At 44.3% G+C, this 14,435-nt stretch overlaps 1 protein-coding gene across 3 annotated transcripts in view; it reads left to right on the forward strand.

Annotated features, from left to right (window-relative positions):
* MYO5B (myosin VB) overlaps window positions 1-14,435 on the forward strand; it is a 153,149-nt gene that overhangs the window by 111,858 nt on the left and 26,856 nt on the right. For all 3 annotated transcript variants that reach the window (XM_040090695.2, XM_040090694.2, XM_040090696.2), the window contains exons 22-27: window positions 1,612-1,851; window positions 6,742-6,826; window positions 8,198-8,346; window positions 9,089-9,208; window positions 10,928-11,065; window positions 12,644-12,706. In XM_040090695.2, the coding sequence (XP_039946629.1) occupies window positions 1,612-1,851; window positions 6,742-6,826; window positions 8,198-8,346; window positions 9,089-9,208; window positions 10,928-11,065; window positions 12,644-12,706 (795 nt within the window). The remainder of the gene's footprint in view (window positions 1-1,611; window positions 1,852-6,741; window positions 6,827-8,197; window positions 8,347-9,088; window positions 9,209-10,927; window positions 11,066-12,643; window positions 12,707-14,435) is intronic.

Below are 14,435 nucleotides of genomic sequence, written 5' to 3' on the forward strand. Positions count from 1 at the left end.
TGGGGACCAATCCAGTGAGTGGTCTCTGACGTCTCTAGTTGCTAAAAAAAGCCTCCCAGAACCATTTCTGTGTATTTATCTTGTATTTTCATGAAAATCTCAGTTGGGTGGTGTGTAAAACCATGTATACAGGGTTCGGAAGGTGCATTTTTTTGGAAATGTCTTTAGAGCCACTGCTCTGGAGCCAGCCTGGCACAGCTGGGGCTGCTCAGCTGCACAAGAGAAGGCTCCAGGGAGAGCTCCGAGCCCCTGGCAGGGCCTGAAGGGGCTCCAGGAGAGCTGCACAGGGACTGGGGACAAGGCACCCAGGGACAGCCCCCAGGGAATGGCTCCCAGTGCCAGAGGGCAGGCACAGCTGGGATCTTGGGAAGGAATTGGTGTCTGGGAGGGTGTTGAGGCCCTGGCACAGGGTGCCCAGAGCAGCTGTGGCTGCCCCTGGATCCCTGGCAGTGTCCAAGGCCAGGCTGGACAGGGCTTGGAGCAGCCTGGGACAGTGGGAGGTGTCCCTGTCCTGTGGCAGGAGGGTGGAATGGAATGGGCTATAATGTCCCTTGCAGCTAAAATCATTCTAGGATTCTATGAAATGCCTTTGGTCATGCAGAAATTATAGTTTCCTAATATGATACGAATGCTGAATTTTGATGTTCATTAATAATTCATTACTGGAGAGCAAAGGAAGAAAAGTTAATATGCCTCATTTACTTGTTTTTCCATTTGAGATGCGTCTTTGTCTTGCTTCAGAAGCACTGAGATGCAGTGAGAGGGGGTGCTTTGGAAGGTCACCTTAAGAGGGGCCAGAGGATGATCAGATCAAACTTTAAAAACCAGAATGCACTTGCAGTTTCAAAGTGGTTCTTGTGGTATCAAGATTATCTACTCAAAGTCAGCACAGCTTATGTAGTAGGCCTTTAATGAAGCTCTTGGTTTTTAGCCTCGGGATGTCTAGTAATGATGATGTTTTATTAGTCACAATATAGCGCCCACTGACTTTGATTCGAAGCCCAAAAATCAGCTAAGTCTGCTGAATTTTCAGTTCTCAAAACTGGAGAGCAAAACACTGCTAAGTGCTTAAAAAGTGAAAACCTGAGAAAATGAAAGGATAACTGAGCTGGCACATGACTTAGACCTGGAGTTTTGGGAGCTCCTTGTGCTTGAGGCTGCAGTTCTGCGTTGTCACTCCAGGTTTCTGCAGGCATGGGATTCAGGAATAGAAGGGTAAACTGCAAAAGGAATACTACAAACCCCCCCAAAATTTCAAACCAATCACATTAAGCAATATCCCTTGAAAGCTGTAGTGGAAGTGTAGTATTTTGGTTTACTTGCCAGTGCTACCAAGAGTTGTTTGCCTTTGCTCTGAGTGGCATCAGCGTAATACCAATTTGACAAATGCTTCTGTAATCATTGCCAAAATATTACTGAGCTTTCTCCACAGTTTAGAAATAGATTTTAGCTTTATGAGCTTCATTAGCATTTGCATGGAAACGTTTGTTATTGGGGGTCTCTCACCCACCACGCTTGAGGATTTGAGTGGTTGCTTTTGTGGCACATCACTGCATGCACTGATGTCACCTGTGCTCGTGTTTTATTTCTTTTTTGGGATGCTGGCTGCAGAACAAGGAGAACAAGCTTCTGAATGAGCAGCTATCCATGCTGACATCAGCCCACTCCTCCGAGGTGGAGAAGCTGAAGAAGGAGCTGCAGCAGTACCAGCAGAGCCAGCGGGGTGATGGCAACCAGCTCCTCAGCCTGCAGGAGGAGATGGAGCGGCTGCGGCTGGAGCTGGAGAGGGCTCACAGGCAGAGGGAGGCCATGGAGGACAGCCATGGCAAGGAGAGGGACCTGCTGAGGAAGGTATGTCTGTCTGTCTGCCTCAGGTTGTCTCCTGCAGCTGGCCATACCGGCAAAAGCTCGCTCTTCACTACTCTGAAGGGGAGCGTGTGTTATTTGATTATCATTTCTGCTGCTGAATGCCCCCCGGATTTACCTTTAGCCAGCTCATGGGGTGCCCTGACTCAAGCCCAGCTCCTGCAGGGATGTCCACCTGTCCCTGCTGCCGTTTGTGCTGCCAACCACAAGGAAACGCCCCAAACCCAAACACATCTGGAAATCAGGATGCCTAATAACCATGAATAGCATGGAATCACAGAGTTGTGAAGGTTGAAAAAGACCAAGTCCAGCCGTCAGCCCAGCACCACGGTGTTCAGCACTAAACCATGTCCTCAAGTGCCATATCCCTGCAGTTTCTGAACCCTTCCAGGGCTGGTGACCTCTCTGCTGCCCCAAGCAGTCTGTTCAATGCTTTACAAGCCTTTCAGTGAGAAAAGTTTCCCTAATACCCAACCTAAACCAGCCCCGGCATAACTTAAAGCTGCTTTTCTTGTCCTAAGATTCATGTATATGCCGAGAGCTTCATGTGTATACAGTGATTCCTCATGGTGTGTGATGCAGATTACTGGAGAGCGCTGTCACAGATGCTGCAAATATTAGGAAGATGTAAATATTCCTCATCCCAGCCCTGGATGGGACACAAGGCTCAGTTTCTGACATGGCTGGTGTTGTAGGTACACACAGAGCATGACCTGTGTGTGGACCAGCCTCCCTCCCTGAGGGGAGGCACTGCTCCAGCACCAGCTCTGGTTGTTATGAGCTTTTATAGGGTTTGGAGCTGGGATAGGCACAAAACAGATTTATTTTTTCCTTCCTCCTTCATGTAAAGCCACAGAATATCTTGGTTTGGAAGGGAACCACAAGGACAATCAAGTGCAGCTCCTCTGCTTTATCCCTTGGGGTGGAAGTGGGGTCCAACGCTGCCACTTCTGTACAAGAAGGCATTCTAGTGGGAGAAAGAGACTTCAGAGTGCAGAGTTTGTTTTGCATGTAGCAAAGATGGACCTTTTGCCCTGAATTTCTTTGCTGATCAGATTAATTCTGAGTAACACCCGTTCTCTTAACCTGAGGCACTGACATGAGAGTTCAGTTTCATTTGCAATTGCTTGTGGCTGCTCAAGCCAAATCCATGATATCTCTTCCGCACCAGAAATTGAACTGAATCTTTGATCCTGCTATTGGAAAAAAAACTTGGGGCTTTTCTACTCGATAAATCGCAAAGAAAAAGCTTTTTGTGCAGCTCTTATTCTTGAACAGTGCTCGGTGTGTGACAACCTGAAGATGAGCCACTTTTGGAAATTAAAAAAAAAAAAAAAAACAAAAAAAAAAAAAGAAAAAAAAAAAAAAGCCTGGAATCAGCTGTGTTATTATTACAGTGGTAGAACATTCTTATGAGGCTCTTCTAGTGCACTTCGCACAGCACCATTGCTGTGGCTAACATCCCCTCGAGGCTGAGCCCTCAGGTGATGGGTTTGGCTGAGAAGCTGTGGTGAAGGACTGTGGCCAGGGTGATTTACCCTTGGCCTCTGGCACGAGTGAAAGGCACTTTTGGGTGTGCTTCTCAAAGAGGTGAACAGTCTGTACACTCGCTGTCCTTGGCTGGACCGAGAGAGCTGCTAGGTGAACACTTGTTCCACTCCTTGTACCTGTGGTGCACCCACGCAGGGACATGTGAAACCAATGATTTCCTTTTAAAATAATAAGGTTCTTTTTGGCACAGGCCTCTGTTCATTAGCTGCAGCACAAACTTTTAGGGCCTGAAAGGATGCTTGATTTTTAAGGTGCTGCAGCTGGGGATAAACTCTGTCTCTCTCTCTCTGCTCTTGATTGCAAATCCCCTTTGAGCACTTGGATGGAAGGTTGGCTTAATCACTGAAGAAATGCTTTAAAAAGCATAAAAACAAAGCAGAAGCTTTCCCTTGTTGTAAAAGTGCCTACAGCGGAGCAAATACTGTGCATTTCACCATGAAAATAGATGGTTTAATTATGAAACATTTCTAATGAGCAGTTCAGGCTCCCATTTCTGACATTAGCTTTCCATTGCTCCCTTCTGTTCCTTGTAAGTGGGAAGATGGAGAGGACCTGTTTCCTTCCTGACAATATTGATTTAGCCAGAAAAATTCTGAAGAAAAATTCTGGGAAGATTTTTTTTTAGTTGTTCTAATATCTGCTAGAAGCTAGGAAGTGTCATGAAACTAAATTCAGGTGAGAAACAGTTTTCACCTTCAATATCAAGATGACACCACGGCCATGGTTGTAGTGAGACAGATCCCCAAATATATCTCACTTCTGAGTGAGACTGAGATGAGCCTTAAATTTTTCTGCAGCTCCTGCAAATCCATGTCAGTTATGATTTAGTTACTGGAAAAAAGTCCTTTGATCTCTTTGTCATAGCTATTCTCTCCAAGTTCTTAATTTTAGAATAGCTCTTCTTGCTTAATTTTGTGATAAAGGTTGAAACGTCTGGGTAAGTACCAACCAGCTCTTTTTAGGGCTTTTGGTAGCACCTAATCTTGCTAGAATAATTCACAGCCTGGCCAGGAATTCCATTAGAAAAGTGCCAATTGCCATCATCCTTTCCTTACAAGACTGGGGGAGGATGAGAGGCAGATCTCATGAGCAGGTTGTTCCAGGGTAACACTTAGATAAGAGCTGCAGCCATCACAAGTGCTCCCTGCTCAGCATCCTCCACAGAAATCTTTCCAAGCAAGTGCTCTTGCATTTGAAGCGCCTCCAAAGATCTGTTTCCCGTGGAAAGACAAGCAGGAGGTACAAACGTTGTCTGTGTAGGTATCAGGGGTGGAGTTGGTGCTGCTTGGCCATGGTGTGACCTGCCCCCTTTGCCTCTCCCCGTGTGTAGTGCACTGTTCATGTTCCCACTGGCTTGGTCACACACATGTTTTGGACTCTGAGCTTGTTCCTGTTTCACGTACAAATAGGAATACAGAAAAAAATTAGCGATTCAAGAGAACATCTTAAAAATACCCAATCTGGATTAGAAATATTAAAATATGGGAATAATTGTTGTGGATTATGTTAAGTCTTTCTCTTCCAAATATCCTCTCAGCACGGTTGAGAATACTCAAACATTTTTGTCCAGTTTTGTTTTCCAACCATCATAGCTTTGGGCAGAGAATTCCTTATCAGCACCCAATAAAAAACATTTGTAAAATAATCCCACCACCTTAACATTTTCCTGGTATGGGACAGGAACAAGTGGAGTTTGATGGGACAAACAAGTAGAGTTCCTTGCTGTCCCATTGCATCACAGGTTTTCCTTCCATTCCATCACTCCTGTATCTGTTTAATTTTTTTAAGAATTCTTCTTGCCTTGAAGACACCAGAACTATCTAATGGCAGATGTGATTTATGGTGAAGGAGTACTGTTGGTTTTGGTACAAAATATTAAAATCTTGGCTCAGTTCACAGCAATTAAAACACCAGTAGCTCTGTATGCCTAAATTGTGGGGTTTTTCACTTTCTAGTTGTACATCCAGACTCCAGCCTTCTAGGAGAGGTGCAGACAGATGTAATGCAGGCAGCTGGAGTAAATTAACAGGGAGAGTAATGAGTGGGGAGGTTTTTCAGTTTGTGCATGGAACAGGACTGATTCAGTTGTGACTTATAAGCAAATATGCACTGTGTTTTTGTCCTCATCATTAGTATGTATTAGATTAGTATGTATCTGGCATAGCCAGTGTTTGAAAAAATGCCTTAATTGGAACACGCTTGTGTGGAAGACTGAAATCTGTGCTAGGAATGCATGCCAGCTGGGCTGCCTATAAATTTAATCTAGTGGTGACAGCAAAATTACTGCTCTTGGACTTTGAAAACTCTTATTATGGTGTTTGCAGTGTTGTTTATCGTTGGCGCCTTGAAATCCTTCTGCTGTGTGTAGCCGTTTCCTGAGCGGTGGCTACAGGAAGTGAAGGAGCAGGCAACAGGGAATGACACGTTCTGGGATGATGTGTGTTCTCCCACCTGACAGCAGCAGAATCATCCTGCTTAGCTGTGGCATCATTTTTCACTTGGCAATACGGTGGTTGTGTGTTTTGAGATAATGCTGTTGAATGCACCAGAATTCAGGAGGCTGAATAACGTCCCAGGTTTGGTTGCTGTCAGCATCAGTACAGCCTTGCGGTTGTCACAAGCGAAAATAGCATTTTTGAGGATTTAGTTCCTGTTTGCATTGTATTTTATGAGGCAGTTGTTGTTGTTGATAATGGCTAAATGTGCTGCTGTTGTAATGCCAAGGGCCCTGGTACATGTCATTCCTCACTGTACCAGAGGTTCTGTAGCTGTGGGAAGCACTGAAGTGACTCATCGTGCTACATGCATTGGGTACAATAAAGTTAAAAAAGCCTGACCTATTCTCTCAGCTCACATTCACAGTGTCCATCTCAGCCCCTAAAGTGATACACCTCTGGGAACAGTCAGTAGATTTATTTCCCCAGCAGCTGTGACTCAGTGCTGTGACTTGAAGACAATGATGAAGCTCATTGAGATGGAAAAATAAACCTCTGATTTGATGACCTGATCCCTTGCAAGGCCTTTGCTCCTGCAGATCATGGCCACCAAGTCCAGCTGCTCAGTATTTTGTAAGATTCTGCTGAAAGTGTTGATTTAAAGGAGAGGTGCCCTCAGGAAAGGGAAGGTTATTCTGTTTAGCAGTGCATTTCTCCTGCGCTTCTGATACTGGTGTACAAACGATAAGTGGCAAAACACAGGGGAACAGATCTTTTAAAGAGCAAAGAGAGGCTGAACAAAGCCCCCTGTCTCCTGCCAGGTGAAATTAATCCCTGCAGGAGCTCTGCCCTGCAGCCAGCAGTAACTCTCTGCCTTGTTGTTCCATAGCGTATCTCTGACCTGGAAGAAGAAAACGCTCTCCTGAAGCAGGAAAAAGAGGAGCTGAACAGCAGGATTCTCTGTCAGTCTGAAGGTAGGAAAACTGTCTATAGCATCGTCATGCCTCCATTAGCCAAGGGCTTAATCTTCTCCTCTGAAGCTTGTTTTCCCCAACTTGAAAAATGCTAATCTTACCGTGACCCTTTCCTGGTGGCCTTTGTTGTGCAGGTAGTTCTGTTCATGCTGTCCTACTGGCGGGTGATAAGCCAGAGGCTAGTTTAATAGGTGAAATACAGAATAAAGTACCCAGCAAGGCTTTTTAGTTCGGTTATGTTAAAGCATTTCATGCATATGGTGTGGGAGGCAGTGAAGCTGGTGGAGTAGGGAATAACAGTGTCCCGAGAATGATTAATAAGGGATCCAAGGGGCAGCACAATTCACATTATTGAGCTGTGACAAAGGATTTCTCTAGTGTGACACGAGCCTGTGAGTGTTTTTTTAAAACAGAGACTTAGCTGACAAGCCATACATAGAGGAAGCAACCTGGGAAAATCCTGTTTCACAAAAGAGACTCTCATGTGTGTATTGAGCTTTTCTATTTTTTGTCACCCTTTTCAGCTTTGATTTTGCAAAGATTTACAAATACCATCGTGCTGCGGATGTAGCTAACACTGCTCTGTGGTACTTATGAAGTGCCTTTCGCACCTAGCCTAACACAGAATAGAGGAATAAAGATAACCTTTATTCCTTATAAAGATAAGACCAATATATTAAGAAGAAATTTGCCGCAAATATTTATTCCTCCCTTGCAGGATGCTTTTGGAGCATCTAGGATGGGAGAAAGGAAGTGGAGGGTGTTGGTTTCTTGTTCATGCATTTAAAACAACACACAGGCTACATTTGCCTGGTTCTTCAGGAAAAGAAGGGACCGGGTTTGCTTCCAAAAGGGAGTTTTCAACAGATAACTGGATTTATTTGGATAAAAGCTGCTTTGAACCTCCACAGTCTTGCCATGGTAAATGGTTGATGATGACATGAGGGAGAGCTGCTGTTGTTGGTTTGCCCCTGTGCCAAAGCTGCAGGTGGGAAGCAGGCAGGGAGGTTTTTATATGCAGCAAGTACCACTTTTTCAACACGAATGTGCTTACGTACTGTCCTGTGCTTATGGCAGGCACATGGGAGGTGGAGCTGTCACAGCTAAATGATGGTTTGTAGGAGCTGGAGACTTCACTTTAACTCAAGACAAAGGACTCTGCAAGCAGAAGAGTTCAAGCTGTTTCAAATCTTGAGGCAACAAATACAGATTATAACAGTCTCTAAATATTAGTGAATGCTTACATGGATTTTAAATGCTCTTGGCTGAGAGTATTTGTTCATTAGTTGTTGTTGTTCCACATGTTTAAAAAAAGCTTGTTTCTGAGCTAAAGTTCATAATTTCTTTTTTTTTCCCCTTCCTATTTTAAAGATGAATTTGCACAAAACACAGTTGAGGAAAATATCCAGATGAAGAAAGAGCTCGAAGAAGAGAGATCTCGTTATCAGAACCTGGTAAAAGAGTATGCAAGTCTGGAGCAGAAATATGACAACTTGAAGGATGAAATTACTATTTTTAAGGTAATGAAATCCCTGTTCCCTTGTGCCCTGGACCTGATGTTGGTGCCTGGATAATGTGGCTCACTCACCCCCAAAACATTTAATACAGCTGCCATTAGTGGGCAATTTGCACTTGATGTTTCCAAGAATACCTCTCTGCACTGGAGCCAAACCATTTGTGTTCCTTGAAAAAGGAGCTTGGTCTTCTATGCTTCTCTGTGAAATGCTCAGAGATGTCAGTGAATCTGAGCAAAAGCTGGATCATGCTTGCTCTTGTTTGGCTTTTGTGTCAGTGACGTTCATGTGTAGGTGTTGGGTTAAAAAAACAAAAAAAACCTTCCAGCAATATGACTTCAGAGTTTCAAAACCCCAGCTCTTTATGTTCAGCATTGCTAAAGTGTTAGAAAAACTGTTGAAAATCAGAGTGCTGCTGGATTTGATGGAAGGCTGAGTGTTAAAAGAGGGTCCTAGAGGGTAGTGTCAGCAGCACAACCTTGAGCTCAGATTTGCGTGTTCACACTTACCAGGCATCTGGTGTCATGAAGAGCCTTTGATTCATGCAGAATTTTTAAACTGAGCTTCTATATCTTTGCAGTTTGAAGTGTTAATATGCATTTTAAGGTTAGGGCATAAAAACTTAGAACATGTAGTTCTCTATAAGGTAACTTAAGTATATAGTCACATATTTGCTCTAAAGAGGCAACACTTCAAGAGGAATCCTTTAACACTGGGTGCTTTATGTGCCTGCATCATTTCTTGGCAGCAAACATCGGGGCACAGGAGAAACCCATCCAACCAGAGCAGCTTGGAGTCTGATTCCAATAACCCATCCATCTGCACCTCTGAGATCGGGGACACCGAGGATGTGATACAGCAGGTGGAGGTACAGTGAACCAGCAGGGAGGGTGTCGCAGTCAGGGTGGTGGAAAGGTGCTGTGACCTTCTTTGCCAGAAACGTCTTTAGAAAGACACCCTACTCTTTAGAAAGACACCCCATTCGGCACAGGCACTCAGAGTGATCAGCTCTCTTGTGAGTGCTGCCTTGGCAGCAGGGCCGCGATTGCCGCTCCAGGCAATGCAGGAGAAAGAACCACGGGACACAGGACGGGAATCTTCCAGTCCTCAGGAGTCTTCTTTATTCCCAAAGGGGTGAGAACCCCAAGGAAGATGCAAAGAAGTCAAGGGAGAAGGGATTATATAGGATAGCCAGGGGTTGGGGTTTGACAACTTGGCCAATAGGGAAAGGAACTGGAAAGGGACCAGTCAGGGAAGAGGGTACAGAAAGAACCAATCAAAGGGGGTAAAAACCAGGAACTGGGGAGCTAACCAATGGGAAGTAATAAATTAACATAATGTTGCAAAGGCTCATGGATTTGACACACTTTGCTCACCGTAACCTAGAGAGAGGTTTTTTAAGGAGAATTCCCAAGGGGAGATAAGTGCAATGTGGATCTCATTGGAGGTTGCCCAATTTTCATGAGGGATCAATGATTTCTGTGCATGGTATAGGAGCCAAGAGGGAGGAGCTGTGTTCAGGGTGGTTGTGGGTGTGTGGTTTGTAGTATGGGGGTGGGTAGTAGAGGTTGGGTGGTGTGGTGCGTTGGGTAAAATTGATTCTGTGCTGTAGAAACGCATTGTTAATTGTGTGAGAGGTACTGCGGAGTTGTGGCGCTCTGGAAAATGCTACTTGTTTGTGGCATCAGGGCTTTAAAAATCATATGGAACTGTCTTTGGGCCATACCAGCTTAGAGACTGATGAAAATTCATCGCCGCAGTTACACCCAGTCTGGTGGATCATGACTGTATCATGAGCCTTCTCCGCAAGGATGCCAGAATTCACTGCCCTCTTGCCCCAAGAATTTTCACTCCCATGCATCTTCATGGATGCTTTGCTGGCCAGCACAGGCCCTGTAATCAAATCAACAGTCTCCTAGTGCAGGAAAGAGCAGCGCAAATTATTCCTTGGCTATCAGGGATCCTGTGGAAAAGAAAAATGTGGTTTTTACTTACATCTGACAGAACAGGCTGCTTTTTAAACTCCGCTTTTCTGACTCAAGAGCACTTGTCGGTGATGAATGTTCCTAGGGTCTGCCACCTCCTGGCAAGACCATACTTTTTGTACCAATTCCATGCCTGCAGAAACCCCCACTTCTCTTTGCTGGCTGCTCTGTTATATTGCTTTAGTGTTTCTGAACTGCTCTGAAAGCATTTTCAGAAGTCAAAATAATCAGTATTGACAATGCTTTGATATAAAATATTCCAGGTGAAGGCAGTTTAAACCGCACCCCCTCCCCCCCCCCAAAAAAAAAAACACTTAACTAAAAGGGGCCCAGTAGGATGTTTTTTATGTTCTTAGCCCCCATCACCTACTTATTGGTTGGGCTATTAAGCGTTCAATGATTTATCAAAACAAGTCAGGTATTTTACTGGCACGAAAAATAGGTATTTAAAATGTGGATTTGCTCTTTGGAAGTACATGTGTTTCTTAGGAAGCTCCTGGCTGTGGCTGATGTACAATCAGGTTGCATGTGGCATTGTGCATGGTTGTAAAACTTGACACTGAGGTCTTCTGTTTTTTTCCCTCCCTCCTGTTCTTCTCCAGGAGATTGGGATGGAGAAAGCAGCCATGGACATGACCCTCTTCCTAAAGCTGCAGAAGCGAGTGAGGGAGCTCGAGCTGGAGAGGAAGAAGCTGCAAGCCCAGTTGGAGAAAAAGGAGCAAGAGATCAAGCAATCCCAGGCAAGAGGCAGCTTTTCAAGGATACTAATATTTCATATTTGTAGCTGGCTTTCCTTGATTGCCTGAGGCCACGTGATGTAGGAATTTAGCTTTGAGAATGACAAGTTCAACTTAAGAGGCTACAGATCCATCTGGAAAATGGAGATAAACCTTTTTTGTCAGCTAAACACAACTGGACAGGAGAACTGCTTTATTTATTTGTTTAAACAAACTAGTTATAAAATATTTAGGGCAATATCTTAAGCTTCTTGAAAGCAATGAAAGGTAGAATTGATTTTGGCACACGTTATTCCACCAGCACTGACCTTGTGTCCCACCTGTGGCACCTTGCATGTTCAACAACCCTCCCTTTCTCTGTTATTCAAGCATTTCTTTGCTGTCCTGCCTTCCCTCCATCCAGCAGTGTGTGGCATGAGCTGAAAAGTGCTTCACTCACATGTCAGTCAGGCTGGTGTCCTCAGTTTGGTTTTATTATCCTCTGTGTGTCTTGTGTGGGTTTTTTTCCTCGGTAATGATCAGAGGAATACAGGTTAAAAGTAGTGTAGTAAATCAGAAACATCAGGATAGCTGTTAGAAGAATGGGTTCTCCATTTCTGTTGCAAGGCAGGGGTATTCTTTTGCTGTATTATTCCTTTCTTGTGAAAAAAAAACCAAAACCAAAAAAACCCAAAACAAACCCACCAAAAAACAAACAAAAAACCCCAAAACAAACCCCACCAAAAAAACCCTTCTTGCACTTTGAGTTTCTTGCTTGAAAGCAAATTAAAAACATGTATGTTAAGAAAATCAACCCAGTGGTAATACAGGGGACAGGAATCTGTAAGTCTGAAAATACAGCTCTCTAGGCTGTGGTGAGCTGACTTCTGGGACTGGGGATTTTAATAGCAGATCTCTTGTATGTGCTTTCCCTGCCATCTGCAGCCAAGGTTCTGTGGTTTGTCAGAGGCCAGAGTGTGCCATGAAACAGCAGTGCTGTGTGCTTGGTGCCCTGAAGCACTGAAGATGCTCTTTTACAAATGGTTGGGCAAATGCCATCCCTCTTGGCTACATATTTGAAATTTCTGGGGCTCCTGTTGCTTTGTTTGGGAATTATTTTTGTTATTACTCTCCAGTGTGATATCAGCGTACCTTTGAATAAATGCAGTAAGAGACTCAACAGAATCAACAGTAATTATCTACTTGCTTCACTAGATATCCTTATTGATCACCCCTAGCAATTTGCAGGAAACACGTGAAACAGGAGATTTCCCCAGCCTCTCATTCCTGCTGCAGAAGGATTAAAAACCTGTTTTCCAGCTGCTGTGTTGAAGATTGTTCCCTTAATGACTGTCATTGTTTGAAAGCTGCAGCGAGGTGCAGTTATCAAGATATTAATGAGAGATTAAACCCGTTTCTCCTGGAGTGTCCTCTGCCCCACTGGTGTTGCTGGGTTGCTGTCTGATGGCAATTAATGACATTATTACGGTTGAGCTGGCCGGCAGGGCTGAATGCTGATGGAGACGTGCCCAGCTACCCCTTGCTGTGTGCCGGTTCCTCTGCCTGCTCCTAAATATAAATTTACCTCTTTAATCTGCACAGGTAATTGAAACAAAGACTGAAGTGACTTCGGAATATGAAGATTTTGCATACAACAGCCTGAAGGTGAGTGAGAGGCTTCTGCTTAGTGCTGGAACCTATTGCATGGCTCCAGCAGCCATGGTGTGAACGTGATAATAATCCAAAACCTGCTGTAATCAGCTCTGTTAGAGAGGGCAGTTGGAAATCTATAGCTTTCCATCAGCTCCTGGGCCTGGAATGGGCTCACAGATGTTTCTCTATGGGGCAACATCTGTTCTCTGCTGATCTACCTGTCTCTGAGTCATCTGTGGAGGTAACAAGCCCACTCGTGGTGAAGGGGGATTTTTCCACGGCAGGTATTCCCTCTGGGACTTTGTTGGGCTCCCTTTGACAGGGCGCTGCAGGTCTCAGCAGTTGGCTTTGCAGCAGGTGTAAATTCTTACAGCTGTTTCTTGTTCCAGGCTCCACCTCTGCTTCTTACCCACTTCCTGTGCTGTCCTAAGGTGCCACTCAGGTTAAACTCAGCTGTGGTGTGATTTGCAGTCAAACCCAGATAAACCTGTGGTGTGATTTGCAGTATTAGCCTCCATCTCCCAGCAGAAATGCTGGCAGATCACAGTCATCCTGTTTTTTATCAGCTATTGCCCTACCCTAGAATTTATTTTGCCCCCAAGGTCTAAATCCTGACAGTTTCTGTCCCCATTTCTTTCCCTCTGTGACAATCAGAGCAGCTGAAACCTCCTGGTCTCCTGTTGCAGCTTCTGTGTGTTCTGTCCTCCTGCTCTAACTGTATTCAAACACTTCTGGCCTTGACTGTTTTAGACCAATTCTTATGTCCTGCTTATCCTCAGAAAAACAATTCCTGGGATAGGGTTACTAAGAGAAATTTTTAATGCTGTTTTTTCAGTGCAGACCTACCTTTCTGATGTTCCTTCTCTCCCTGTCCCCTTAACAAATATTGCAATGCAACCGAGAAGTCCAGAGGAACATATGTTTTCCAGAACAACATGATGCTAAACCATCTGTCAGTAGTAATAGCAAATTTTGCTTCTGCATCATCTCCTCAGAAGGATGCAAAAAGAAGCAAAAAAAGAAATTAGAGATAGAAAGGATGTCGAACCCTCACTAAGCTCTTATCTCTAGCAGTAGATTTTTGTGACGCTTAATCAATCCCATTTTATTTTCCTAGCATGATATTGGTGTAGCTCTTGCTAAATGTGCTGTTTGTGATGCAGGGGATCCCACTGAATTTCCTTAGTACCTCTGCATAGCCCCTTGGAGAAGAAGCACGGCAAGGTCACTCTCCAAGTGTTTTCCAGTTGGTTAAACATACTTGTGGAAGGTTTAAGTTTTTTGACCCCGTAGAAAAAAATGGACGTGCAGTTTTGAAGGTGAAAACCCAGCAGATGAGAACCACCACCTCCTTAAATGGCTTCTGGAGTTCTGACTTCTGTGTGAATTCACAAACTGTGTTTTCTTCGAGGTTTAACCCTGGAAGTTCAGAAATACTAATTTTGGATTTTTTATACTTTTTGCATACTAACATACTAGGATTCTTAGTAAGACATATCTAACAAACTTTAAAATACCATTTAATGTTAATAGCGTTTCATAAGAATAGGGGGCGTGTGTTGCCAAAAATGCAGGGTTCTTTAAACTTTCGTCTAGAGCAGGTGGAAAATTACCCTGCAGGCATTTCACATTCCCTGTAGGAGTGTTTACCTGAGAGGGACCACTGGAAAAGAGAGACAGATACACTTCCCTTCTGTTCCCACCACATCTGAACACAGGACACAGCCTGAAGTCTCCGTCT

This window comes from Hirundo rustica, chromosome Z (genome assembly GCF_015227805.2).
Source record: "Hirundo rustica isolate bHirRus1 chromosome Z, bHirRus1.pri.v3, whole genome shotgun sequence".
NCBI classification, from domain to species: Eukaryota; Metazoa; Chordata; class Aves; order Passeriformes; family Hirundinidae; genus Hirundo; species Hirundo rustica.